The sequence below is a fragment of the Petaurus breviceps genome, unplaced genomic scaffold (assembly GCF_028583685.1).
Source record: "Petaurus breviceps papuanus isolate PSGF00001 unplaced genomic scaffold, PetGlider_PUasm1.0 90895, whole genome shotgun sequence".
NCBI classification, from domain to species: domain Eukaryota; kingdom Metazoa; phylum Chordata; class Mammalia; order Diprotodontia; family Petauridae; genus Petaurus; species Petaurus breviceps.
In genome coordinates this window covers 31071068-31096144 of record NW_027187372.1, presented here as the reverse complement: position 1 = coordinate 31096144, position 25077 = coordinate 31071068, and the positions used below count along the sequence as shown (strand labels likewise).

General features: G+C 43.9%; 1 protein-coding gene across 1 annotated transcript in view; it reads right to left on the bottom strand.

Moving 5' to 3' along the window:
• The window catches only part of NFASC (neurofascin), a 98739-nt gene that overhangs the window by 7210 nt on the left and 66452 nt on the right, over positions 1–25077 (bottom strand). Inside the window, exons 24-27 of the mRNA XM_069074661.1 lie at positions 19002–19244; positions 13793–13909; positions 12045–12191; positions 975–1106 (exon numbers count right to left, since the gene is read on the bottom strand). Coding sequence (XP_068930762.1) covers positions 975–1106; positions 12045–12191; positions 13793–13909; positions 19002–19244 — 639 coding nt within the window. The remainder of the gene's footprint in view (positions 1–974; positions 1107–12044; positions 12192–13792; positions 13910–19001; positions 19245–25077) is intronic.

The following is a 25077-nucleotide window of genomic DNA, read 5'->3' as shown; positions in this document are numbered from 1 at the left end:
CAGCAACCATCAAAATCTCAAGTCTAGCACAGCACACTTAAGAAATTTCTTAAATGCAAATGCAATTAGTTTTGCAGCTCATTGGGATTTTCCTGGCCATTTTTGTTTCTTACAGGGTCATAGGGTCAGAGATTGAGAGCTGAAAGGGACTGTGGAGGCCACCCATCCCATCATTCTGGATCTCGTTTGCCCTTCCTCTGACAGATGTCACTGTCTCTTGAAGATTGAGAGAGCCTCATTCTGAGGAGTAAAAGCACTGTAATACATATACATACATATATATATATGTATATGTATATATGTGTGTATATATATGACCGAGTTTGTTTCCACTGGAAGAGCTCAAAGTCCATCCTTACCCCTTTAGCACTGCAGTGAGGAAGGGGATGCCCCTTAAGTGAGTAAGATAGGAACTCTCAAAGGGCTGAGAGGCTCCTTTTCCTTCTCTACCACTTCTTGTCCTCCAGGGAGCCTCTATCCCTGAATCCTACAGAGCTAGTGAGTTCTTGACTGAGTCTCTTCTCCAGAGCATCCTTCATGTGCTCATTCCATCATGACCCAGAATACTCCCCCTCCCCCTCCCTCCTCTTCCCTCTCCTTCCCCTCTTAGATCTTAATGATATTCAGGATGAAATAAAGCTAATTCCCTAACAGATGGGGGTGGGGGTGGGAAGAAAGGTTATTCCTAACAGGAGTCAGTCATCTCCCCCCCTCCAGGGCTGCTCCCAGGACCTCTTTGACAGCCCACCTTAGGCGAACTTAATTAACTGAAGTGCTTTCTGGCTGCCCTTAGATTTAGAAATTAGACAAAAGGGTCATATTTTCTTATTCAGCAAAGCTGGGCTCACTGAGACAGCTGAGCTCCCCTGGACCTGGCAAGCTGGGGGATCTTGTTGGCTTAAGGGAAAGCCTGATTGCTTTCCTGCCATGGGGGAGGGGGTGGAGCTCTGTTGCTTTTTCCCTGGGTCTCTTACCTGGGTATTTCCCTCCTCTACTCCTTTTGATGAAGCAGACGATGAGGAGGATCAGCACCAGCAAAGCAATCGCACACATGAGCCCGATGAACCATCCTTGGGTGGCGATGTCTACCTGGTTCTTGGTGGAAGCTGGTAGGGAGAAAGGGACAGCAGGGTGGGGGGTGGGGGAATATCAAAAGAAGACAAGTTAATAGGATCTGACAAGAGAGTTTGGGGAGGAAAACAGATAAGATTCATCCGAAAGTCCATGTGGATGTTTTCTCTTGGAGACTAAAGCTAGGGGTTGCCCCATCTGCTGGCCCAAAGTACCCATCAAAGAAAATATTCATTAAAGGAATAAAGAAAAAAAATCCATTAAAGAGCAGAGGTCAAAGGATGAGGAAAAGAGCCAAAAGAAAGGGAAGGTGCCAGGTAGGGGCAGCTGGAGTAAGAAGCAGAAAGTGGAGCAGGACCTGGGGAAAGCATGGGGTTAGGGGTGATATTGTCCAAGAAAATGGTGCAGGTCTGCAGTGGCCAACCTGAGCACCCCAGCCTGGTGTGGAGTGAGGGCAGCCAGGGAGAAGGCCAGAGGTGTGCTGATGGCAATGAGGCCTAATGAAGACCTAGGGGAAAGAGGCACAGTTCTAGCAAGCTTCCCAGTGGGGGGTGGTGATCTTGACAATTCACATTCATATGGGTCCTCCAGGTTAATGAAATGCTTTCCTCACAACACCCCCGTGAGGTAGGTAGACCAAGCATTGTCAGCCCCATTTTATAAATAAGGAAACTAAGACTTATAGAGGTAAAGTGACTTGCCCATGATCACATATTTTGTGGTAATAAAAAGTTTATATTCGTATAAAACTTTACCCTTTATAAATCACTTTGGCTTAAATCTCATTTGATCCTCACAACAATCCTTTGAGGTAGGCTGAGCTAATTTTCTCTCATCCATTTTTACATAAGGACACAAGGCTCAGACATCTGGAGTAAGCTGACCAAGTCACACAGCTAGACAAATGGCAGAGCTGAGATTTGAACCGAGGTCATGGCCCCGAGATCAGAGCATTTTCCGACACACTAGTCACTGAGCACGAGAAAGCTGGTGAGGGATTCAGAGGCTGTGGCTTGAAAGCCCACTCCAGTAGAAAGAGCATGGCACCTATGAACAATGCTTTCAGCCACTCCAGGGAGGGAAGAGGGTAGCCAACTTTTTTTTTTTTTTTGCATTCAGAATCTTGCCTGGACTGTTGAGAGGCCCAACCTTGACAGGTTTCTGTGTCTTTGACAAGCTCGTAATTTGCTAGAAGTCAAGGAACTCCTCTTCCTTCATATAGTGCCTTGTATGGTGCTATCTATAGTGGAGGCCTATTAGGTTTTAAAAAATGACTGGGCAGGAACTATGTCTGCTTAACTGTGTCTGCTTATCTTCATTCATAGAAAGACCCTTAATCAGGGCTCTTTGGCTGATTGGACTCTCGTACTGCCAAAGATATGGTGAGAGGGGAGTTACAATTCTTCCTGGTGACCCTGCCTCCCAAAACATACTCCTGTGATTTTCTTCATTTGTAGGAGACCAACTGAAGTCAATTAAAGAGGAGTCCTAATCCATCCTGGCCCTACCCCTGCCACACACAAACCCACATTAGTAGTTTGGGTTTGGTAAAGGCCCTCCTATTAAGGTTGGCATATCTTGGTGTTGTGGAAGGAATGTTGGATCTGGAGTTAGAGGATATGGGTTTGAATCTCAGCTCTGATACTTACTACTGTGTGACCTTAGACAAGTCACTTAACCTGTGTGAGCTGGTTTTTCCCTCTGTAAAATGAGGGGGTCAGACTAGATGATCTTCCAGCTCTAACTCTATGACCCTATCATTATTTTTGTAATCCATTTGAAAGACATGAATGAAGACAGTCCCAAGTTTCCTGACCTAAGAGCCCACTGGTGCTTTGGCTGAAAATCAGAGGGCTGATTGGATTTGGATCTGGGGCCATGAACCCTCCAATGAGCCCACAGACCAAAGCATGAGAGTAACTTGCTCTGTTACTCAGCCTACCATGGTGATGGTGACTTTCTTGAGGCCTGGGAATTCAGGGAAGAAACAACACAGTTACAGAGTAAACACAGAGCCACCCCAGCATATAGAGGTTCTCAGGCCAAACTGGCCTCATGCACCTGGGCAACGTTTCAGTTTGTTTCATGTCTACAGTCAGTATCTCATCTTGTTCTCACAAGGTAGACTGCGAGAAACAAATCTTCAAATCTCTAAGCTGGCCAGTAGCTTAGAGAAGCTGGGGCTGCCAGAGTCACACTCCATTACAGTGCAACCTAATACTTGGATTGGGGTAGAATGCACCATCTAAGTTACATCACTCAATATCTCCACTCTACCTAGTATTTCCTAGTTAAACTAGACTTTTTCCACCTCGAAGTCCACTTTAGTGTTGTTCAATCTATAGCACTTTAGACTTCCTCCCTCCTATCCATGCCCTTTCATGAAGCCACCATCACCACTACCCAGACATCTCTCACTGACTTGGCAGCACAAGCTTCATAGTGGTTATTCCAGACCTGATCTTCCCTTTGAAGAACCTTGCCTCCTACTTCCTGGAGAAGATTGAACGTATCTGGTCTTCATTTCAATACATCCCTGTCCCTAAAGAGAAGTCTTCTCTCCTCTGTAAAGCTATATCCTGGACTTTTCTCTTTCCACCTGTTCATGAATCTTGTTTTCTCAAACATCCCATTGCTTCGATTTTCTTTTACCCTTTTTGCAGTTCTTTCCCTTATGTTTCCCAATATGTCTCTAACATATTGAAATCTCTTCATTTTAAATCAAAACAACAACAAAAATCTTCATTTGATGCTTGATGATAACTACTGCTCAATTTTCTCCAACCTTTTATTGATAAATTTCTTGAACACATGGACTTTACCACTGCTTCCACACCCTGGTCACCATTCCCTTTCATATCCTCTGCAATCTGACTTCTGGCCCTGCCACTTTAATGAGGTTTCCAATAGCTTTTTTTTTTTTTTTAAGCAATCGGGGTTAAGTAACTTACTCAAGGTTACACGGCCAGTTATTTCTGGGTGTGGTGCTGAGTGTCCAAGCCTGGGATTCAATCTCCAGGTCATCCCAACACTGGAGCTGGTGCTCTTACTCGCTGAGCCACCTGGCCGCCCCTAAGCAATTGGGGTTAAGTAACTTGCTCAAGGTTACACGGCCAGGTGTTTCTGGGTGGGTGCTAAGTGTCTGAGCCCGGGATTCGATCTCCAGGTCTTCTCAACACTGGAGCCGGTGCTCTTACTCGCTGTGCTACCTGGCCGCCCCTCCAATAGCTTTTTCACAGTCTTCAGCTGCTTCATCTCCTTAGTGGTATCTGATGCTATCAGCTCCACCACCCCCTCCTTCATGACAGAACACTTTCCCTGTTTTCCTTCTATCTCTCTATTTGCTCTCCCAATCCTTTTTTTTATCGGGCTTCTCTCCCCCCCACCCCCATCTGTGGGCATCCTCCAAAGATCTCTCTTCTTCTCTCTACATTCCCCACCCTTTTCACGAATTCATCTACACTCATGGCTTCAAAGACAATGATAGACAGGAGGGCTATAATGGATGGAAAGCTACCCTGCAAGCTATTTAACCTCTTCCCCAGACAACTCTCTAAGACTCTAATTTGCAGATCAGATGCCCACCCACATTGATGGAGGAAATCTCCACAATGGGAGTCCCCTAAATCAATGCACTCACGGGCCCAGTAAAAAAAAAAAGATGATAGATGACAGAGAATTTTTAAAGCTTGCAAAGGGTTTTTCATCTATTAGCTCCCTTGATCTCTGTGAATGTCTCTGAAACCTGCAGTGTAAGACATATCCCCTTACCAATCCCATATTTTCAAAGCCTAGAGATTCTCCCTATTTGGATGTTCTGTCATCACCTCAAACTTGATATGTTCATCAAAGTGATTTAATGATCTTAGCTTCTCCATCACCTTCCCTTTCAAAATACCCCATTTTTGTCAATGTCACCATTCTCCTGGATTGCTAGCCTAGAAAATTCCTTCTCTCTCCTTAATCTCCTATTATCTAACCCAGGCGTGGAGAACCATCGACCTCAAGGTCACAGGTTCCCCATCCCTGATCTCATCTATTTCCAAGTTCTGTTATTCTCTCCCTCCACTTTAAATGTCTCTCAGTGCCCATCTTGTTCTCCATTCACACTGCCACAGCCCAAACCCGGACTTTCATCTCTTCATATCCTTATCTCCTGTCTCTCTAATTCATAATGCATATTCTTTACAAAATGATCTTTCTAAAATGGCACTGTCACCATGTTACTCATGTCCTGTGTCTAGAACCTAAAATGGTTCCCTAATTCCTACCACAGCAAATATCAGCTCCTTCAACAGATTCTCAAACACCTCTACAATCTGATGTCTCTCTACATAGCCAACATGACTTCTCACAACATGTCAAGAAGCATTTGTTCTAATTTTCCAACACAGACTTTCCATACTAGGCAGATTGGTATCCTTGTCATCCACATATACCAGGCTCATTTCAACCTCTTCCTGTTGCTGCTTACCCAAATGGAATTTGCTCACTCTTCCCCGACTTCTATCCAAATCCTATGTATTCTCAGGATTCAGATGTAGATGAAAAGTCTCTTTGGTCCCTGAAACTTACAGTTACATTTAGCATTGATACCAATCTATTTGACACTGAATTGTTTTTTTTTAATTATTTCAAATGTACTAGTTTTATATTTCTAACTAGACTATAGCTTTTTGAATTAAGAGTTTTTTCAGTATCCTTCAAGAGCCTAACATAGTACTGGGAACATCATAGCCAGTCAATAAATACCTGTTAATTGATGGATTCCCCCAAACATAACATGATGTAGTGAAAGTCTAGTATAACATAGTTTAGCCCTTACTAGAACATTAACTCTGTCTACCCATGCCAACCTCATAAAAGGGGTTCCCCACAGTATCTAAGTGAATATGGCTGCACCCCTGCTTAGTGGGAAGGATGAGGGCTGATTGCTTCTAATTTCCCAAAGGCTATATGACAAGAATCACTGTTGGTTTGAAGTCAAGACCACAAAGGCAGCAAACTGAGGTATAACTTTGATTTGTTTGTGAACTGAATTGGAAAGGAAAGTAGGACTGTGTTTACAGAAAGCTAGTCCTTCCTTCAAAAACTCTGCCTCTTCTAGGGGTGACCCCTACCCTTTGGATATAGTACCATACTTCAAGGAGATGAGGGGGATGGAAAGACAGAAGACAGCACCCCATCTGATCCATGGTACATACATGTAGGAATCAAATCCAGACATATTAAAGCAGGCTAATTAAAAAGCTGGAAAATGCTTCTGTGAGTTCTGTATCTATCCCTGTACTTGGGAATAGAAGTTACCATAAGGTAAGCCTTCCATAAACTAGGTATTCAAGCATGAAAAGGGACTCATTATAAGATGATCTCACATCTTGGAGTCCAACAACAACTTTCATAAGGATAGTCCGATGTTAAGTAAATCTGAATGCTGGTACCAAACTCAAAGGAGTAATTCCACTCATTTAAAGATTACAAACCCAATGCGATAAAACCAAACTGCCAAGACCTAGCTGCATTCATCCTTGTCCTGCTCTCCAGTTCCAATGGATGCAAACTAGGACACACCCCATGCCCTTATACTATATGTAACATGAAACATCTTACAGACTCAGGCAAAAAACTCCTCTTGACACAGAGATGATGGGACAAAGTTTTCTAAGCTACTCCAGAGGTGGAAAATTCCCAGACAACAGTTCTGATGGCTTAAATTCTAACCAGATCAAATGGACACAAATTTGAGACCTGTTATTCAATATTAAAAGAAAAATTGCATTTTAGAAACAGGAGAAGGTCCTCTGACCGATGGGATGGAGCTGAGATTTATTCAAGAGAGCACTCTGACTTGGCTGACTTCAACTAAGAACCATTTCACATTTCTCCCTCTCCAGCTTGCCCCACCCTACCCTGGGTTGATGCAAGAAAAATAATTTTCCCCTAGCTGCAGTGAATGAAAGATGGACTGACCACAGATAAGTCTTTTGACTGCCCTCTGCTTTTCTGTGGTCCTGGAACAGTCCTTAGGGCGCTCAGTCAATATAGCACAAGTATACCCCAATGATGTCCCCTTTGTCCCTCTTTTCTGAAAGGAAGAACAGAAAGTCTTCTAGAATCAACCAGGGTTATACGTTAATGGCCTCTGGGGTCCCATTGGCCTCAAGAGCTTTATGTAGGTGATTAGCTTCACATGTGTGATATTTGTGAGGTGGGCCAGAGAATCTGATACCATTTGGTGGTTTCCTTATTTTGCTTTGCTGAGCTGCTAAGGGACATTACTTTTCATTAAAGGAAAAGATTCCCTGTGCCTACCTAAATGATCAGTGGTTGGGGCCTGTCAACCTTTGCTCTCTTTTGTTTTTATGAGGCATAGGATTGAAGGAACATAGAAAGCATTCTGATGCCTCTCTCATCTCTTCATGCAGGAGTTATGTATTTTCTAAGAGAGTGAGCACATTCATACACAGCTCAATGTGTGGATACTTCTCACCCTATATGTGAACCTACATCAGCAGCTATGTGATATGTGTTTTATTTGCATCTATTCCTTGAACTTGTAATAACAACAACAGCTGCTAACATTTTGCAACATTTTAAGGTTTGCAAAGCACTTCACAAATATCTCATTTGATTTTCAAATGGTAGGTGTTATTATTATCCCCATTTTACAGATGTAGAACCTGAGGCAAACAGCAGTTTTAGTGAATTATCCAGGGTCACACAGTTAGTGTCTGAAGCTAGATTTAAACTCAGATCTTCCTTACTCCAGGTCCAAATACTCTATTACCATACTATAATTTCCCTGCATCTTATATCAACTTTGCATCACTCCTATAACCTAACACAGTGCCTGGCACACATATTTAATAAATATTATAATTATGGATTCAGAATGTATTAGGATCTTAGAGATCATCTGTTTCAAACTTTTTAGTATTAGGAACTGCTCTCTTTTGGTTTTCTTCCTACCCAGCTGATCACCCCTCAATTTCCCCAACTGGTTCATCATCCATATCTTATTTGCTAACTACCACGGTGAGTCTCTCTGTCTCTGTCTCTGTCTGTCTGTCTCTCTCTCTCTCCATTCTTTTACCTGGTGAACTCATTGGCTCCCATGGGTTTCACATCTACATACAGATGACTTCCAAGACCTATATATCTGGCCCTGGTCTTTCCTCTGGGCTGTAGGTCTGCATCACTATCTACCTACCAGACATTTTGAACTAGATGTCTCATGGGACCATTTTCAATATCAAACTCAACATGTCTAAAACAGAACTCATTTCTTCTCCAAAACTCAATGGGGTTTTATAACCTGCTGAACTTTCCTCTTTCTGTCAAGGGTACCACCATTCTTCCAGTCACTCAGGCTCTCAAACTTAGAGTTATTCCCAACTCCTCATCCTCCCTCACCCTTTATATTGATTCAGTTGCCAAATCTTGTCCTAGAATTTCTACCTCTATAACCACTCTAGCATTTGTCCTCTTAAAATTTTTTTTTTGGTTTTTATTAATTTGTTTACTTTTAGTTTATAAGATTCAATTCCACAATTCCTTGAGTTTCAAATTCTCTCTCCCTCCCCCCTCCCCCATGGTGGCATACAATTAAGTATAGTATCTGCAAATACTTTCACATTAGACATTAGTCAGGTTATAAAGAAGGATTGTATTGCCCTCTTCTTTATTCAAATAGCCACCATCCTAATTCAGGCTTCATCACCTTTCATCAGGACTACTACAATAACCTCCTAACTGGTCTTCCCATCTAGAATCTGAATCTGCTTCCATCCATTCTCCATATGGGTTCCAAAATGACTCTCCTAAAGTGACAATCTATCCATTTAACTACCCCACTCAATCAACTCCAATGGTTCCGTATTGTCTCTAAGACCAAACACAAACTCCTCTGTTTGATATTTAAAGCCCTTCATGATATGTTCCCAATCAACTTTTCTAGCCTTAATATATCTATATGCATCTATGTATACATACACATATACTTACAGATATTTTTATATATACACACATATACATATATTACTTCCATCCTCACATTCTGTTTTCTAGTCAAACTGGTTTTCACATACTGGTCCCTCTCCTCCCATCGCCAAGCCTTGGCACTCTCTGTCCTCAGTGCCTGGAATGCATTTTGTCCTCACCTCTCACCCTTAGAATCCCATTTCCTTCAAAAATCCACTCAAATGCCACCTTTTACATGGAACCTTTCTTGACCTTCCAGATCCAATCCCCAAATTACCTTGTGTATGTTTTGTTCAGTTATGTATGTATGTACACTGTCTTCCTTGATAGAATGTAAGCTCCCTGAGGGCAGGCACAGAGTAGTTTTTATGTGTTCTCCTCACCTAGCACAACATCTAGTACATAGCAGGCATTTAAGGAATGCTTGCTGATTGACTGATTTTGCAGATGAGGAAAGCAAGGTCCATAGAGGTTAAGTCAAGGGCCATCACACAGGTAATAAGTAGCAGGAGCAAGATTTGAACCCAGGTTCTCCTGACCTCACATCTAGCCATTCTTTTTGAGGTAGCAGGCTGCTCAGTCTGGACCACACAATAAATAGTCACTAATGACCAGACTGCAGGACAACTGCATTGAGTGTTTGTTCCATAGAAACTTCCCCCTCTAGACTACAGAGGCAGATTTCTGGGGAGGACACTTGTAGGGTCTGTCTTCTCTGGTCACTTTGAAAGCAAACTGTGCTTGCATTTACAATGTTGTCTTCCACTAGGCAAGGCTGGGCACCATTTTCAAAGACCATTTTTCTGAATCCAACTCTGCTTTTGCCCTCCCCCTTCCCCCAGTGTCAGCTTCAGGTCTGTTTTGGACCAAAATCAAACATATGCACCAATGAACAGCAGTCCAGAACCCCCACTGCTTCAGAGTCTAGCCACCTGCACTGCATTGTCATTCACCCAGATGCCATGCTGGCTTCCCTATATCTCTCCTCTGCCTCCCCCACCAGACCCCTGCAACAGGTTGGGCCCAAGCATTCAGACATTCAGCCTCAGATTGGCCCTCCAGGCCACAGGAGCCAGCTGGGCAGCTAGACTCTCTGAGCCTTGAGGGAATGAATATAGAAGTTTGTATGGAAACTATGGAAAAGATACTATCCCTAGTAGGTTCAAATCTTGCCTATGATACTTAAAGCTATATGACCATACACAAATCACTTAGAGTCCCTGGGCCTTCCTGTCCTCATCTGTAAAATAACAGGGTTGAATTAGATGCCTTCTTGAGATACTTCCTAGCTTGAAATTTGCAATTGTATGATTTATGTCTAAGCTGGGAGGTATTGGGAAAAGGCATTTATCTCTAATGGACAATGAGCTTCCTTTAGTGGCTGAATCTTTATTTCTCCCAAATGAGACCTGGGATAATCATCTGAGTCAAAAGCTTTAGTTACGCACAGGAGAAGGGAAAACATTTTGCAAACCAACTTTCATCTTAAAGTGAGTTTTTCCTTCTGTTTGTGAATCTTCTATCTCCATCTGACAAGGCACTACCTGAAGGTGGGACTATCTTCTCCTTCTGAATTTCCCTGTAATCCCTTGCACACAGGGGAACTTTTAAGATGAGATGTGGACTCTCAGACTGAGCTTGAGTTTACATTAGCACATGGTCTCCTGGTGGGAAGTGGCCCCTTGCCAGCCTATCACTTTCTGTTCTGCTCCATTCACCGAGGAGCTGGACACACCATCATACTACAGGGTGAGGAGTTTGTCTAATCATTGGCCCTGGCAGGCATGTGCCTCAGTAATGGGAGACATCCTCCACTATGCCAGAGTTGCAAAAAGTAAACCAATTTTCAGCCATGCTAACTTTGGGGTCAAAAGAGAAACGTGACATAAGCCTCAAAGATAGTCATTAGACAGGGAAAGTAGAGAAGTGAGGAGGGCACAGACACAAGATTTTGTTGAAGCTGCTAGTAGGATAAAGGATTTTTTGGAGGGCCCCAGGTTACAAATCCCTATCTGATGCGCAGAATTTTCAAGGTGGCAGGTTTTCTGAAAATCTTGCCATTGGATGTGAGGGGCTAACTGGATCCAATGGACAGAATTTTCAAGGTGGCAGGTTTTCTTTTGACACAAGGATGGTGGTTCTAGCAATTAGATTTGTCCAAAAAAGGGAACAGGGATGCCTTGTTGGGCAATGACAAGCAGAGGCTGGATAGAGGGTATTTATGCAACATGTAAGAGATTATTCCAAATGGCCTGGAAGTTTCCTTCCAATTTTAGTAATAATTATATTAAAAACTAATAATATGAATACTTGGTGCAGTGGAAAGAATATTAGCTAAGGAGGCAGAGGACCTGGGTTCAGATTTTGCCTCTAATAGTTCACCATATATATGATGTTGGGCAAGTCACATAACTGCCCTGTATCTCAGTTTCCTCAACTGTTAAATGAGGGGGTGGGATTAAATGGCCTCTGAGGTCCCTTTCAGTCCAAAACCCATGAACCCATGATTCTGCAGCATAGATAGCAACCAAATATGTGTGCATGAGGAAATAGTATGTATATAGCAACCCACAAAACTATACCTGGAGGCAGTAAGCAAACATGTACAAACCCACTCACACATGTGTGTGCAAATATATACAAAACCTTTTTCAAATATAAGTATATAGCAAACATTCTTCTCTGGCTTCATTAGAAAGCTTCTGGTTTCCTTCTATACTTCCAATCATCATTCCAGGGACAATATCATTAGTCCCCCTCCAAACTGCACACGCTCCCAATGCCTCTTATTCCAACCTCTGGTTTTATTTGTTCCTCTCCCGTTTCTAGGAATCTTTAGACTCTTGTAAGTATGACAAGAAGAGAAGATAGCCATGCAAGATTGGGGGTGGGGAAGTCCTAGTTCTACTCTCTATGACAAGTCAAGCCGGAGATGAGAATGCAATGCCTCATGCTTGTGGGGGGCAGCTCAGACTGGCCAAATCCCCTCTCACCTGAATCAGCGGTCTGAACAGTGACGAGGGAACTGGTGATAGCAGGCCTGTTTTGGGAATAAACCCGGAACGAGTAGTAAATCCCGGGATTGAGGTTGGTCAACGAGTAAGACCGGGCCTTAGAATGAATTTTTTCTGATCGGTTGCCTGAAGAACAGAAATCTTAGGTCAGCTGGGGGGGACCCTGAATGAGCAGCCAGAGACATGGCATGGGTCCCTGGCCACCTGTCAAGGACAGAGCTGGGCCACTTACAGCTAGGACACCATGTATAGTCAGAGTGCCCAGGCACTTGAGCCAGCCCCAAACAGAGAACATTAGACTGACCAGATGAATCCTTCCTGCCTCAGAGTGTTGACTTTTCAAGATCCACATCTATCTCAACCCTACAGTGAGGATGAAGGGGGACACTGTTCTCCTTTCCAAATCAGTCACATTCCTTTGACTTTCTAATCCTAAACTTTTTTGGGGGGTGTTGGAGATGGGGTAGGGACAGAGACTGAACCTATGATTTCACTGATATAAGGAACCCCCTTTGAGGAAACCCCCTTTACCAATGCAGACTGGTGCCTGCTTGGCAACTTGTAGTCTTAAGAGAGTTGCCTAGGGCATTGAGTGTTAAAGTGACTTGCCCAGGGTCACACAGCCAGTATGAGTAAGATGTGGGGCTTGAACCTGGGTTTTCCCAACTCCAAGATCAGTTCTTCAGAACCCCAACTTTACCAATAATACTAATCATGGGTAATCCCTCAATCTCATTTTGGTAACCAATATAAGACAACCAACTCTCCATTAACCAGGGACTGATGAACCTGCGTGGTATGTGGATTAACCAAGCCTCTCTGCCTTCCCACCCTTTACCTCTCATCCTCTGCCTTTTGGCTGCTCAAGTGCAATGCCTAGAAGGATTGTTAGAGAGGCTCTTTTCCTAAATACCACCAGGAGTGAATGAGAAAGAGTGTGAGTGTGTGTGTGTGTGTGTGTGTGTGTGTGTGTGTGTGCGCGCGCGTGCTTGGGAGGTGGTGTTGGCAGGACTTTTAAAATATAAACAAAATGAAGGACTTGGAATCATCTGTGGATTTAAAACTCCTCACTCCCCTTGACTATATATGGCAAAGTTGGCTGTGATTTATCCTCTGTTTGTATGTCTCTGGGGAGGTTAGATCTGTTAGAGGATTGTTGTAAATGAGACCATGCTCCTGGGTTTGACCCCCTGTGGACAAGTCAGCTTCACGTAGAATGTACAGGCAGCAACCCAGCATAGCTGGGGAGACCTAGATAGTGAATATGGCTAGGTCAAGGCAGGGACTAATCTTTTTCTTTCCAAAGCAATTTGTAATCTATTGAGGGTCTTTTTTTGTGTGTGTGGGAGATCACTTTCATTCCCAGGACCAGGAGCCTGCCCTGTTGAACTTAAGAAAATCCTTTCTCCCTGCTCCATAAGGAGCCCAGTGCTAAGATAAGATCTAGCTTACCTGGCCTTGTGCCAATGCAGGGAAGAGACCCTGGGAAGAGGTGGTGGCCCATGCATGCTTAGCAATCTTCTAAAGACTTTATCAGTCTTGTGGTTTTTTCCTTATGACTACCATTGCTATGCTTCCTTCCCCCTTCCCCAACCTGGCATATATATTGATCTCACTAGGCCATAATTAACCCCAGGCTAGAAGGCCTCTCTGAGCCTCAGACTTAGAAGGATCTTTTAAATGGCATCCACCACTATCCCCCTGCTGCCATGCAGGCCAATGCTTACTGTATGAATACTCAATCACAAAGTCAGTTCCTGGCTCGAGATTGTGGTCCCATGTGAGGTTGGCCGATTTACTGTTGGCCTTCACCGTGAAGTTCCATATGGACTGTCCATAGGGGGCTGGTGAATAGGTTAGAAGAGGAGTTAGTAATGATGGGGGAAGGCAGGGCTGGGCACACTCACAGGCCAGGGTCTGCTGGGAAAGAACAGAGAGTCAGAAATTGCCTGGTATACATGGCTCCAACATAGTTCTAAGTCTCAGCCTTGGGTGGCCGAAAATCCGTGGACTCAGTGTGTGCTAGAGAACAGGCAGGCTGACCCTGGTGTGAAGGGAATATTTGCACCTCTATTTGGTGCAAATGAGAATTCAACTCAAAGCATGATTTCTTATTCAAACTTCCCTAGGGTGCCTGGGTTCAGCTCTGGAAAAGCCTGGATCTCCAAACAGGTCCCACTTCTCAGTGGAAGGGAGAAAAAGTCCTCCTCTGCCTGGGTTGGGCATAGAGGATGGTATTCTTTGTCCTTAAAACTACTAAAGTTTTTTTTTTTTTTGTGATGGTCAGAGTGGCTGCTTAAATAGCCAATGGAAGTCATGATCTGTGATGGGGTGGGAAGTGACAAGGTGGGGGGTATTTTCTTATGCTGGGAGGTGGGAATGTGTGTATATGAAGGCGGAAGGGGTATGAAGGGAAATGGAAGGCTTTTCTGGAGTACAATTTGGCAGTATGAAAAGTTACCCAAGTAATCACATCTTTTGACCCAGTAGTTTCATTACCCCAACATCGTAATTGAAAGCAGCAGCAGCAGCAACAAAAGATCTATCTTTTCAAAGATTTTTGTTGTAGGGAACTGTAAATAATAAGATACACCCTGAACATACAAGTATAGGGACATGGTTAAAAGAATTGTAATATGTTAATGGAATGGAATGTTTCAATGCTATTGAGATGGGCAAGCAGGATGAATACAAGGAAATCTGGAATGGTCTTAATGAAATAAGGCAAAGAGAAAAAAAAGCAGACCCAGAAGATGAAGGATGATTTACAGGATTACAATCATATGAGGAGAAATGAATGAGGTTGGACAAAGAATCCTGATGGGGATTTGGAGTGAGGGCTCACCATGTGTTATTATGCTACTTTATGGCTGGAAAGTAATTAATTTAAATGTAAACAGTAAATTAATTTTTTTTGTACTGATGTTTGCAATAAGACATTTAAAACTATTTTTAAGGGAAAAAAACCCAGAGACACACTGGGAGAAAATCCAAGCCAGACAGTGAGGGAGGGCTCTTCTGGTTCAGAGACACCTTGGGAGATTCTGCTCATACCTGCTCAAAAGGAATTTGGGTCAGGTCAATAGCCATGAACTCTGCTCCCTTCATCCTCATCACTCAGGTTTTCTAATGGTCTGGGCCTACACTTTGAAAGAACTTAAACCCATCAGCAATTCCTCTTCCTTCCTCCCAGCAGACCACCTTGAGACTGGCCCAGAACACCTCCCTTCCCTGGAATCCTTTCCATTACATTGGATTCTTCCCACTCTAGTTTCTTAGGGAAGGGGGTGGGGGTGGGTGGGTACACTCTCTATGCATTGGACAAGGCATCAATTACCCAGCTTCTAATAGCTGGGAGCTCCACTATCAAAGCCATTGCATCGAAGACATCACTAATCTTCAAACACAGTCATTTTTCAGGAGACCCGGCAGGCTGATTACCCCATTTCCCAGCAAAGATTTAATAGTAGAATGCTAGCATGAAGCCTCATATTTCAAAGACTTTACAAGCATGGTTCCTGTATATTTTATTAGCATGCAAGGGGGTACTGTCACCTACCCACTTTTCAAAAATAAATGAACCAAGTGCACTCAGTACAGTCTGTGTGGCATATAACTCAGCTCGCAGGGTTCAGAAGTTACAATGGGCTTCCTGGTCTTTCCTAGAGTGATGCCCTTCCTCTGAAGCCTGGAGGATAGCATTTGCTGGGTAAGTCATCAGAAATTTGGTTTCCTGGCTAGAACTGCCAGGGACCTGCAACAAGGTTGTCAGGCTGGTTCAAGTTCCATACTTTTCTTCAAGGCTTTTTGCCTGAAGTGGTTGCCTTAGGCAAATCTCAACTCTGAATTGCATGCCTTCAGGAAGGTCACAGTAAGAGCCCCTTATCATTTCTGGTGACAGCTGGATTGGGCTTTCTATGGGTTGGGGTAAGGATGTTCATTTCACTAAAACGCCTCCAGGCAAAGTTGAGGGAGACCTGGGGTTGGTCTAAAGAAAAGAAACTAAAATGATAAACTGGAATAGTGGTATTTGGAGGGTTGGAGGAGGGATTCTCCAGGCCAAGAAAGATGAAAGTGGGGGGAAAAAATCAAAGTTTATGGATTAAAGAGGGTGATGATATTAAGGTGAACTCAGACTAATTCACCAAATCCAGAATACCAGAACCAGAGAGGCCCCCCTGGAAGTCTGAAAGGAAGTTGAGGACAGATGAAAGGAAGTCCTTCTTCAAAAAAGTCTATGGAACTTGTCACTTTCCCAAGGAGTGGTACAGGATGAAAGTAGAAATAGCTTCCCAAAAGGCTGAGATGAATTGGTAGATGAAAGAGCCAGATTGGGGTATGAAGAGAGATTAGTAAAGTTGGAAGACATTTCTAACATCTGAGACTGGGCAGAGGGGAGGATAGCCATGCTTTCCCATAACAGGTCCCCAGTGGCTTTGTCACAGACAGAGCTGCCCGGATGGTTCATAGTCTGGGCCTGTTATGGCAGTGCTGACTTTCTGATGTCACCAGAGGGTAAGGTAAAGTCATTCTTCCTTGTCACTCTCTATGTGCCTTTTCTGAGAAGCTAATTGAATGATGTCAGACTCAACCTCAGCAACTGAACACTTCTTGCTATCACTCAAAGAGCACACTAATCACCAATTAGCAGATGGCAGCCCCCAGTGATCTTAACAGGGTTTTCCCTAGTCAATTTTTGTTCTAAAGGTCAACATTACTCCAACACTTCAGGGTTACACTTCTGGAGAGACAGCTTTTCCAAGGTCAAAGGAATGGTTAGTGTTGTAAACTGACTTTGAGTTAAGATTTTTACCGGTCCTCTGAGAGCTTAAAGCATTTTATCAACTTATCTCCTCTCCTGCAAATCCTCATCATACATAAGGCAGTGTGGTATAGTAATTAGAGTGTTGGATTTGGGGTCAAGAAGGTCTTGTGGGGGTTAAACCCCACTTCTGACACCTTCCTAGCACTGAGACCCTGGGAGAGTTGATTATCCTGTATGTGCCGTATGCATATTCCTCTCCACCTGCTCAACGCTTAGCACAATGCCTTGTTGACCGAATTCACACACTGGAAAAATCAGATTCTTCATAGGAGGCATGGTGGCTGCCCTTAGTCAACCAAATGGGGGCTGGGAGCAGGGCAGAGAGACCCTGAAAGGTGAAGGCACCTTTTCCCCAGGTTTCACAACTGGTGAAGACTACAGCTGGGACCAGAAGGGCTCCCCTGTTCCTTGGCTGCTCCCCTATCCCTACTTCCCCCCTAGCCTTACTGTCTGTCTCATGCTGACTTTCCAGCTGGCACATTGGCTCCACAAGCTAGAGACCCTTCCTTCTAGGCAATAAAAGGCTGTTTGATGCTCAGTTAGAAGTATTGCTGAATTCCCCAAGGGGTTTCCTCATACTGGAAAAACAAAGCTTCCCGTCCTGACTCCTTTATGTCTTATCCCAGCAGGCTGGGTCTTAGATTGATTTTTATGAGCAGCCACTAAAATGGCCATAATTTTACTTCCACGCATTACAGGGTATGGGGAACATCAGTGGAAACAGCAGCTTAGCACCTTTGGTCATTACTAGACTCGTTGATGGCAGTACCATTTCCTGGAGCTCACATAATTGGCTCTTTTAAAAGAGAGGGGGAGGGGGAGATGAGAAGCAAGTATGGCCCTATAAGGGGCACAGATCAGGTGCTCTGGGCATGGGGTTGTCTTTTGGGGGATCCCTTTATACACTTTACAAGCTCCAATCCTCAATGCATAGACACAGATGCTGCTGGTAAGTGGCAAGTGGCATCAGAGAGTTTTGCTGCCTGACTGGTCCTCTGGGGACCAGGCTCTAGGTTCTACCTAGCCTCATGCCTTGAGAGGAAGGTTCCTCTTTGCCTTGGGATCCTACATATAGGATGCAAACCTTTCTCTGTTTCACTACACTTAGTGCCCAATGCAAACACTGTGGCTTGAGACAGTCTGGACATGGAATTAGTACACCCTGGGCAGGATTGAAAAAACTATGCCTCCCTGCATGGTAAAATTTCACCAGCATGTTTTGCTGTTCACTGGGGGCTTTAAGCTTTCATTGTAATGCATGTCACATCACAAAATAAATACTTATGGCCCATGGAGTGTGGCATCTTGTGGCATTAAAAGTAGGCACATTTAAAAGAAACTTTAGACTTAAAAGGACTTAAAAAGACTTTAAAAGGACTTAGAGCTGCAAGATACCTTAGAGATAATTTAGTCCAAATCCTAGAAATAATCTAGTCCTTTACTTTGCTGATGAAGTACAGAAAGGTGAGTGATTTCTCTAAGGGCACATATGAAATAAGAAGCAGAATTGGGATTTGAACCTAGGACATCTGCCTCCAAATCCAGTGCTTTTTCTGCTATATCACTCTGCCTCCCATTAAACTCCCCAAATATTGGGCTGTAAGTGACTGCCTTTCTTGCCTACCCCCAGGTCCAGCTTTGGTCTGGATGACTGGGCATCTCTGGGTGAGGACCTGTGCTTGGTATACAATCACCTGTTTGAGGTGGAAGGATCCTATCCATCCCTTTATCACAGGTTAGAGAAGCTAATGATGATGATTGATGATGATAGCTCAGATTATATAGTGCTTTAAGGTTTTGCAAAAAGGCCAGGAAGGGTGAGGGATTATGATGTAGGTGAGGGAGGAAGCCTAGGTACAGAACTCAGGTTCTAGGCCTTTGAGACCTTCTCAGGACCAGGAATTCTGGGGCCTCCTGGATACCAGGACATGAGACATCTTGTCTTTGGATACATTGGCCTAGAAACCATTGAGGGATGGCCATAAACACAAGGCTCAGTCCTAGCTCTTGTTCTAGGAAGACTATGTACATGTCTCTATTGAAGAGCAGAGAGAAGGGATGGGACGGGACAGAGGCTAGAGGGGAAGAGGGGAGTGTGTGTTCAGCAATACCAGTGTCCTGTATCTTAGTCACGGCGGTTGGAGGACTCTCCGTGGTAGTGGTGGCAGCGGTTGTAGCGACGGTGGTGGTGGTGGTGGTGGTGGTGGTGGTGGTGGTGGCAGCAGTGGTGGTAGTAGTGGTAGGTGCAGCAGTGGGGACAGTTGTGGCAGCAGCGGTGGTAGCTACGGCAGTAACATCAGTACCACTCACAGCACTTGTCGCACTGACTGTAGTTGGAGGCAAGATGGTGGGAGCTGAGAGGGAAACGTAAAACAGCCGGGTCTGGTTGGTTTGGACACACTCCCACAACCCTGCCCCGAGAGGCAGGAGGCCCCAGGGGAGAAGATGTGGCTTCAGGAGCTGAGATTCCCCAAGTGAAATAAAGGGTATGTTGGATGAATCATGATGGCCGAGAATACAACCATGTGGAATGATGAAAATGAAGCTCAAGAGCGTGTTTCATTTTCTTCTCGATGGTCTGCATGGCTCAAAGCACCCAGCATGCACCCAGCAAAGAAGGGAGAAGGGGACAGAGGATGCACAGAATCTCTTAGGCCCAGGGGAATGTAAGAAGTCACAGGGAAGAGCAGCCAGGAAAACACAAGACCAAACCCAAGCAGGAGCCACATCCCAACCCAAGCCCATTCAGCCAGTCCCGGGGGGGTAGGAAGGTGGAGGGATCCTCAGTTGGGTGGCCCCTGGGGCACACAGACAGTCTGCCATTCCCAGGGTACAGGCACAACTTTACCTCCTCCTGTCCCCCAAATTACGCTCTGCCGTGTCTCCTTTGGACAAAAGCAGCCTCAAAAACTGGAGAGTTTCTTCTCCACTCTCAGAAATGGGCTAAGTTCAGAATTCTCTGGCTTCTGATGGATCTGTCTGCTGATCTAAACTCTATTTTATGATTTTTGACCTCTCCCAGCTATTCTCCCTGACCCGACAGTGCAAGATCACATTAGCCTTCTTGGCTTCCACATCTCTCTGCTGACTCAGGCTGAGCTTGCAACCCACTAAAACTCCACGATCTGTTTCAGAACTGCTGCTGTTTATCTATATCCTGGTGCCCCCTTCCCCCCCCCCCTCTCATACTTGTGAAGCTGATGTTTTTGTAATGGTGTAAGACTTTACATTTATGCCTATTGAATTTCATCTTATTAGACTCAGTCCAATGCTTTTCCCTGTCAGCATCCTGGCTGTCATTCATTGTGTGACTCTCTGAGAGGACCCTCCGAAGATTCAGTGGAAATTGGCCAGGACCACTGTGGTAAACAACCCTGGGGGCATTTTAGGCCCTATCACCCTCTATGAATGATTTCAGTTCCTGCTGTGAGTGGCTGGGAAGTGTCTGTGGCTGGAAACAGTGGTGGTCAATGACCACCTCCCCATGGGCACTCCCTTCTATCTGAAGGAATGGAACTCACTCAGGAGTGATGGCACATGCTGGGTTTCTGCGTGCCCTTTTCCCAGCCCTGCCTACACCACAATGAGGAGGGTAAGAGCCATCCTTTGCTTCTTCTCTAGATACCTGAGGCAGCTGAGGGCCTGGGAGTATTATAATATTCACTTCTTATGGTCTCTGGTCCACTATCTACCATTTATGCCAATAGAGGACCAGGAACACCACCTTAAGAGATCAACAGAGGCTGGGTGACTCTCATCTTCCTAGAGACCCAAATGATTCCAAAGGATCACAGAGACAAGGACCTCACCTTACCCCAGACCTCTAGCATCACACTGTCCTTCAGAGAAGAAAATAGTAGGCAAGTCTCCCAGCTGGGGCGGTGGTACTGGTGGGGCCTACCAGGGTCTTTTCCCTCTTGGCAAGAATTTAGGGATCTTGAGCCTTCTTTTCTTAGCCCTACTCTAAACAAAGACCTCTTTCATTTGCCCAGGTCACCCAATTACAAAACTCACATAGAAAAAAGAGAGAGGGTTCCTGGGATTGGAAGGCCTGGCCCCAGTGGGGAAGATCAGAAGTGTTTATTGGGCCCTGAGGGTAGAGGCCACAAAGGGCATACTGGGAGGCCAGCCAGCAATTTTAGATTCTTCCTGAGGCTCAAAGATATGGCATTACATTCCCCTTTGTCCCAAATAATCCTCAGTCAATGGGAAAGTCTTAAAATACATACATACATACATATATATTTATACACATGCATACATACATACATACATAACATATTTCAAGCCCCACTCTCACGCTGTTTTTTTAAGGACTGAATGAATAGCTACCCTTTGCCAAGGTCCCAAATTATAAAGCACTTTACATATATAAGAGTAGCAATGTCAAGGATTCATACTGTACCAACTCCCTTCATCTTTGAAAAAAGATACAATGACTGGGAAATTCTGGAAAGCCAGGTCAGCTCTGTTCCAAGTTTAGTAAATCCTCATTAGTTGTGGGTCCCAGGTACCTCTGTGATCATTTTATCATGAACTGGGGGGTTAGTGGAATATTTGAGTGGTCATTTTGACCTCCAGATAAGACTGCCTCAAAACCTTATATTTTTTAACGATATCTGGAATGACAAGCCTTTACAACCATCTGTCCCCAGGTCAGATGTCACAGAACAATGGAATTTAACGACTCAGAGGTCATCTAGCTCAGCCTATACATCTGAGATCTTGGGAAAGCAGAGGGTCATTTCTTCTCCAAGTTTGACAATTCCTAATAGAATCCTGCCACACAAAGAATAGGTCTCAAATACATCTGTGACCCCTGCATCCTGAGGCTAGAGGTAGGTGTATGGGTGGGTGGAGGTTCTTAAGTCTAACCCACACATAAGCATTTCATATAAAGAATTTCAGAGTTGGAAGAAACTTCAGTTGTCATTCAGTCCAATGGTATCAAACTCAGCTTCTTGCCATCCCACATATTTACTGAGAAAACCACAACTCAGCATTATCTATATTGTATTGTATTTTTATTTATTTTGTTAAACATTTCCCAAGGATGGTTTAATATGGGTCATCTAGCCCTGCAGACTGTGAGTCTGACACCTCTCTGTGCCTGTTGAATTTGTCTAGCTGTTACATGAACGGAAACCTCACTAAACATAATGGACAAGGGTCCCCTCTAGCCTCTGCTTGAAGACTTCCAAGAGGGAGAAGCCCATCACTTCTCAAGGCAGACCATTACACCTTTAGGTATCTGTAAGTGTTAGTATGTTTTTCCTGATGTTAAATGATTATTTAAGACCAACTGACAAAAAACTTATATGGATGTCCTTGTAACTTCTACCTAATAATCTTAGTTCTGCCCTCTGGAGTCAAACAGAACAAATCTAATCTTTCCTCTATATGACAATCCTTCAAATACTTGAACTCAGCTATCTTGTCCCCCAACTCAGTCATCTTTTCTTCAGACTGAATATACCCAGTTCTTTTGATTGTTTCTCCTATGACCTTCTCAAGGTCCTTCCCCAACCTGGTTGCTCTCCTCTGGGCGCTTCATCTTATTAATGTCCTTCTTAAACCATGGCATCCAGAGCTGAGCACATCGAGGAGGTCTAATGAGGAGGCGTAGTACAACGGAGCTATCCTACCTCAGTTCCTGGACACCAGGCCCCTCTTAATGTAGTCCAAGATCATTTTGCCATTTTTGGCTTCCATATCTCATAGCTGACTCAAGTTGAGCTTGCAGCCCACTCCTAGATCTTCTTTTTTTTTTTAATTTAGAACTGTTGCTATCTATACATGCCCCTATCCCCTTTGATTTTAGTATACTTGTGAAGCTTATTTTTTTGTACCTAAGTATGAGATTTTACATTTATCCATTTGTGAGATTTACATTTACATTTATTACATTTACATAGATTCAGTCCAATGGTATACTTTGTCTAGATACTGGATGTCATCCATTGTGTAATTCTGGGAGAAGACCCTTTAAAAATTCAGTGGGAACATGGCCAGGACCAGTATAGTTAGCAGCTGTGGATTTGATTTTTGTGAGATGTTTGTCAGAAATCATTATTATCCCAATGGGGCCAATTTGGGAAAGGAGTCACTTCTCCAACATAAGGTCTGGAACAGGCATTCTTAACCTGGAGTTCATGAATTTATTTGTTTAATATTTTGATAACTTTATTTTAAAATTTTAATATTTTATTCTCCCCAATTACATGTTAAAACACTGATAACTATATTTAATGTAGTTGGATTCCTTTATAATCCCATATATTTCATTTTATGCAATTAAAAGAATTTTTCTCAAAAGAGGATCATGAGCTTTATCGCACTGAAAAGAGGTCCCTGACACAAAGTGCTGAAGAACCCACAGCCTGGAGATAATAAAATAGGAAAGCAGCAGAGGGTTCAAACACAGACTCACATAGAATCAATCTCAGAATGGGGAGGGATATCTGAGTATTCAATCTGGAAATAAACAATTCCCTTTATACCGTCCTTGACAAGTGGTCATTCAGCCTCCTCTAGAAAACTGGCAGTGAGTGGCTCTGCCACCAGGGGCAGCCCACTCCACTTCTGGTCAGCTCTGCCCTCGAGGCAGGTAGGTGGCACAGGGCTTAGAGAGCTGGACCTGGAACCAGGAAAACTTGAGTTCAAATCCTGCCTCAGATAGTTACTAGCTATGTAACCCTAGGCAAGTCACTTCACATCTGTTTGCCCTCAGTTTCCTTACCTGTAAAATAGGGATAATGATAAACTTTACTTGCCATAGTGTGCGAATAAAATGAGATATTTGTAAATCACTCAGTACAGTGCCTAGAGCACAGCAGACACTTAATAAATGCTGGTTTCCTTCCTTCCTTCCTTCCTTCCTGCCTTCCTTCTTCACTTACAGAATCAAAGAATTTCAGAGTTGGAATGAACCTTGGTTCATTATACCTGTCTCCCCCAGGGCACTATCCTGGGCCTTCTCTCTTTCAGAGTCTCATTGGTTCCCACCTCTATGCAGGTAAGATTCCCCAGATCTACACAGCTAGAACTAATTTCTCTTCTGAGCTCTAAAACCACATTACCCAGTGTTTATTGACTGTATCACTCCATGTGCCACAGGCAGCTCAAACTCAACATCTCTCTCTCCCCAAATCCACCTCTCTCCCTAATTTCCCTGCTTCTATTGAGCACACTATCATTCTTCCAGTCATCCAGGTTCACATCCTCCACCTCAACTCAACTCTACTTTCTCTCACCTGGCCTCCCTCCCAGCCAGTCAGTTACTAAGTCTTGTACATTCTACCTCCATGACATCCCTTATGTCTCCTTCTCCCACTCACAAAGTTACCATTTCTGCTTCAGTTCATTTCACATCTCACCTGGACTACTGAAATAGCTTCCTAATTGGTCTCCTTGCTTTCAGTCTCTTCTCACCAGCCCACACGGCTGCCAAATTAACATGACTAAAATACAGGTCTGAACATGTTATTTCCCTGCTCAAAAAATTCCATTGACTCCCTGCCCTCACGAGGACCAAACACAACCTCTTCTCATTGGCATTTGAATTCCTCTGGAGTCTTTTTTGAGCCGATCTTTCCAGTTTTTTTTTTTTTTTACACACCCTTTCCCATCACACACACTATATTTCCACCAAAAGTCTTCTTTTGGCTGCTCAGATAGGAGGCTCTTTCCTATCTCTGCATCTTTGCACAGTATTTCCCACCCTTGGAAAGTCCTCCTTCCTAATTCACTAGCCTAGGAATTCCTAGTTTGCTTCAAAGCTCGGCTCAAGTACGACCTCTCATATGAGGCTCCTAGAGATTCCACAAGATGCCCCTGCTCCCCCAAATCACTTCATATTTACTCCCCACCTATTTTGTACGTGATTTGTACAAGTTCTGTCCCTCAGTAGAATGTAAGCTCCTTGAGGGCAAGGACTGTTTTATTTCTGATTTCACATTTTCAGTGCCTAGCATAATCTTGGCACACAGTGGGCTTGTAGATTGATCAAACTGAATTAAAATTGAGATACATCAACTATGAGTTTCCCTCTGGCCTAAAAATTCATAAAATATTGAAGCTGAAGGGGATCCCTAGAGGTTATCTAGTCCAACCCAATCATTTTACAGATGACAAAACCAAGGCAGAGTGAACAAATGACCTGTCTAAAATCACAGAGTAAGAAAGTGA